This window comes from Balaenoptera acutorostrata, chromosome 3 (genome assembly GCF_949987535.1).
Source record: "Balaenoptera acutorostrata chromosome 3, mBalAcu1.1, whole genome shotgun sequence".
Lineage (NCBI taxonomy): Eukaryota > Metazoa > Chordata > Mammalia > Artiodactyla > Balaenopteridae > Balaenoptera > Balaenoptera acutorostrata.
Window position 1 is genome coordinate 102,203,275 of NC_080066.1, and position 4,603 is coordinate 102,207,877.

General features: G+C 46.6%; 1 protein-coding gene across 1 annotated transcript; it reads right to left on the reverse strand.

The window, feature by feature from the left end:
• Positions 1–2,047: 2,047 nt before the first annotated feature.
• On the reverse strand, positions 2,048–4,603 carry LOC130707598 (nucleolin-like). The gene has a single exon (XM_057542904.1). The coding sequence runs from the start codon at positions 4,466–4,468 to the stop codon at positions 2,339–2,341; it is 2,130 nt and encodes a 709-aa protein (XP_057398887.1). The 5' UTR covers positions 4,469–4,603; the 3' UTR covers positions 2,048–2,338.

Genomic DNA, 4,603 nt, shown 5'->3' on the forward strand with positions numbered 1-4,603 from the left:
AGATGTATTTTTGATGTATTTGTGGGAGGAAGGTGATCTCCATGTCTTACCCTTCCACCATCTTGAAGGTCCCCCCCCTATATCTCTTTTTCTGGGACCCCTATAATGTAAATGTTAGTATGCTTCATGTTGTCCCAGAGATTTCTTAAACTGTCCTTATTTCTTTTCTTTTTGTTCAGGAATAGTGATTTCCACTACTGCCTCCCAGCTTGCTGATAGAAAGGAATATATCATTTGGTCCATTAATACCTTCTAGTGTATGTTTCATTTCAATTATTCTTCATATGTTTGGTTCTTTATTTTCTAACTCTTTGTTTAAAAACTACTGACTTCTTGATCTGTGCATCTGGTCTTCTGAGTTCTTCAATAATCTTTCTTCTTCTGGGTTTTTCCCCTTGTTCCTTTGTTGTTTCTCTTGTTCCTCCATTGCCTCATTTTGCCTAACTTTTGTTTTTGTTTCTAGTTTTCTGATAGGTTGGTTACACTTCCCAACCTTGCAGAAATAGCCTTTGCAGGAGAGGACCTATATGTCCCAGCAGCGCATTCCTTTCTCATCACCAGACCTCTGTGTGCTAGGGCTGCCCTCTCTGGGGCTGCTTGGGTCCTTCTGCTGTGGTGGGCTGATGACTGTGGGTAGTCTGGTAGGCTTGGTTGGTCCCCTGGTCCAGTTGTTGCCATGCCTTAAATTTTGCAGAGGTTGCTGGCCATTTGCTGGCAGGGCCAGGATCACAAGGTGGCTGGCTATAGCACCCCAGGGCTAGTGCTGGTTCATGGGTGAGCAGAGTTGGGGTCCAGGAGAGCCATGGGCTGGTGCCCACCGATTTGTGGCTAAAGCCAGGTCCTGGGGCCTAGTGTCTGGCCACTGGCAAGCAGAACTGGGTCTTGGGGTTTAGGTGTAGGGCTCAGGGGACCCAGAGCTGGTGTTAATCTGCTGGTGGGTAGGGCTGATTCCTGGACATAGCTGCCTGCAGGGTCCAGGGTGTCCTGAAGCTTGTGTTGGCCTGCTGGTGGTTGGTCCCAGGGCTAGTGCTGGCTTGCTGGTGGGTGGGTTAGGTCTGCAAGCTGTGGGGCTACTGTTTCCTGGGGCCAGGCCCCTGCCCTGCTGCCTACAGGCTGTTGGGAAGGGGCAAGGCTGGGTTCTGAGGCTAATAGGCTAGAGGGAGGATTCCAGAGTGATGCTTCCCAGCACCAATGTCCACGTAGTAGAACAAGCTCCCCCAAATGGCTGCCACCAATGTCTGTGTCCCCTGGGCGAGCTTCGTTTCCCTCCTGCCTCTCCAGGAGGCTCTCAAAGATCAGCAGGTAGGTCTACTGGGGCTCATTTCAAATTACTACTGCTTTCCTGGGTCCCTAAATGTGTGAGGTTTTTGTGTGTACCCTTAAAGAGTGGAGTCTTTCTTTCAGCCCTCTGGGACTCCCAGAGTAATAAGCCCCACTGGCCTTCAAAGCCAAACATTCTGGAGGCTTGTCTTCCTGGTGTAGGACCCCTGGGCTGGGGAGCTCGATGTGGGGCTCAGACCCCTCACTCCTTGGAGAGAACCTCTGCAATTGTAACTTTCCTGTTTGTGGGTCACCTACCCGAGTATATAGGACTTGACTATACCATGAGTCAGCCCTTCCTAACTCATCTTGTTTGGGCTCTTTCTTTATATCTTTAGTTGTATAAGATCTTTTCTGGTAGGTTCTAGTCTTTTTCATGGGTGGTGGTTCTGTAAATAGTTATAATTTTGGTACGTCCTTGACCAGAGGTGAGCTCAGGGTCTTCTACTCTGTCATCCTGGTCAATCTTGGTCTTCTTTCTTTATTCCCTGGAAGACTGGTATTCTCCTTAATCTGTTGTTGCTAGTGAAAGCTTTGAGTTTGGACTTCTAATTATGTTCAATTTTTTTTAATTTTTTTTTTTTTTTTTTTTTTTCAGAGTTTAGGACTTTTAATTTGTCCCAAAGTTGCTAAAGCAAAAATCATGATAAAACATTCTGCTTTTCTTTATAACCCACCAACGCAAAAAAAACAAAAACAAAAACAAAAAACCAAAACCAAAAAACTCCGTAGGAAAAAAATGGTTTTGTACATGGGAGGAAACAATATAAATTCAAAACTTACAGATAAGGGTTAGCTCTATCACTCATCTCTTTAAAAAGTTTTTACGAATATCCAGTCAACACCAACAGGGTTATCTCCCTTGAAATGTTATCTATACGGATTTCCAAGTAGACCACAGGGCTGTATACTGTCTTGGAATGTCCTCAAGAAGGCTCCGTCATTGAGCAGGTAACAGAGTAAAAACCTCAGAGTCCTTTCTTTCAAATGGAAGAGGGAAAGACAGGCATAGAAGAAACTATTCAAATTTCGTCTTCTTTCCTTGTGGCTTGTGGTCTCCTCCTCCTCCTCTGCCTCCTCGGAAGCCTCCTCTCCCTCCAAAGCCTCCCCGGCCTCTGCCACCAAATCCACCTCTGCCACCTCTGCCACCACCTCTGCCACCGAAGCCACCTCTGCCTCCTCCTCGGCCACCGAAGCCACCTTCACCCTTAGGCTTGGCCCAATCCAAAGTAACTTTGTTTCCATCAATTTCACCATCTTCCATGGCCTCCTTGGCAGCTTTGGCCTCTTCCTCACTGTTGAAGTCTACAAAACCAAACCCCTTGGAGGATCCAGTCTCCCGGTCAGTGACTATCCTTGCACGAATAGAGCCGTCAAACGACTCCTTTAATGTCTCTTCTGTAGTATCCTCAGACAGACCTTTGACAAACAGAGTTTTGGATGGCTGGCTTCTTGCATTAGGTGATCCCCTGGGTCCTTGCAACTCCAGCCTGATGGCTCTGCCCTCAATTTCCCTTTTATTACATGAATTTAAAGCTTCTTTAGCATCTTCAAATGACGCAAATTCTATAAATGCATACCCTTTAGATTTGCCATTCTGGTTCTGGGGCACTTTGATAAACGTTGCCTTCTCAAATACTTCCTGAAGAGTTTCTTCCGTTGCACTATAGGAGAGGTTGCTTAAAACCAGGGTTTTTGATTCACCACTCCAAGTGCTATTCTTTCCACCTCTATAGTCTTGACTTTGACCTTTCTCTCCGGTATAGTACAAGGAAATGGATCGCCCATCTATCTCTGTTCCCTGCTTTTCTTCCAAGGTTTTCTCTGCATCAGCTTCTGTCTTAAATTCAATATAAGCAATCCCTTTACTCTTCCCATCCTTGCTGACTAATCTGATCTCCACAGCATCTTCAAACACTTCTTTTAATTCTTCCTGAGTAACTTTATAAGGAAGATTTTTAGCCAAAAGTGTTCTCGCATCTCGATCTTTCTTACTGTCTTTTCCCTTTGGTTTTTCTAGTTTAATTTCATTACCAAAGACTTTTAAACCAGTGAGTTCCAAGGCTTTTTCCAGGTCTTCAGCAGATTCAAAATCCACATAGCCAAACTTCCTAGACACACCAATTCTGACATCAACAACTGCAAGATCATTTTTAGCAAAAAGGTCACTGATACCCGTTTTCAATTCAGGAGCAGATTTACTGAAGTTCAGGTTTCCAACAAAAAGATTGAAAGATGTAGTTGGTTCTGTGGCTTCCACCTTCTGTTTCTTGGCTTCAGGAGCTGCTTTTTGTTTGGTCATTTCCTTCTTTCGTTTTCCAGGTGCTTCTTTGACAAGTTCTTCCTCCTCCTCCTCCTCCTCTTCCTCCTCCTCGTCATCCTCTTCCTCCTCCTCGTCTTCATCCTCCTCCTCCTCGTCATCCTCCTCATCCTCATCGTCATCCTCTTCATCTTCATCTTCAGCAGTGCTCTTTGCCTTCACAGGAGCAGCTTTTGCTGGAGCTTTCTTTCCTTTGGCTGGTGCAGTCTCCGTAGCTTCTTCTTCAGAGTCATCCTCGTCGTCCTCATCCTCCTCCTCGTCGTCTTCATCGTCATCTTCGTCCTCGTCATCCTCATCATCTGAGGCAGGAGCAGCAGCTGCTTTCATCACCGCTGGCTCGAATTCATCCTCCTCCTCCTCTTCATCATCCTCATCCTCCTCTTCACTGTCGTCTTCATCTTCCTCATCACTGTCTTCCTTCTTGGCATTCTTGCCGTTCTTTGCTCCCTTGGCTGGAGCGGCTGCTCCCTTCTTACCAGGGGTTGCTACCAATGCTTTGCCTGGTGTGGCTCCCTTTTTGCCAGGTGTTGCTACTGCTTTGGCAGGTGTAACCGTCTTCTTGGCTGGCGTAGCGGCTGTCTTTTTGCCAGGGGTGACAACTGCTTTCTTTGCCGGTGTGGCAACTGCAACCTTTTTTGTTGGGGAAACCATCATCTTCTTTGCTGGAGTTGTGGTAGCCTTTTTGCCTTTTTTCTCTTCTCCACTGCTATCATCCTCTTCATCTTCTGACATTTCCTCATCTTCACTATCTTCTTCTACCTCCTTTGGGGGAGGAGCCATTTTCTTGGGGTCACCTTGATTTTTACCGGCCTTTGCAAGCTTTACCATGATAGCTGCTATGACTGCGGAGTGTGTGGCGAGCGAGTGGCGCAGATGAGCCCAGAGGAAACGAAGCAACGTCGATGGCGGCCGCTGATCGCAGAGCTCGTACGTTTGGCTGCCAGCTAGAGCTCGAGACTGAGG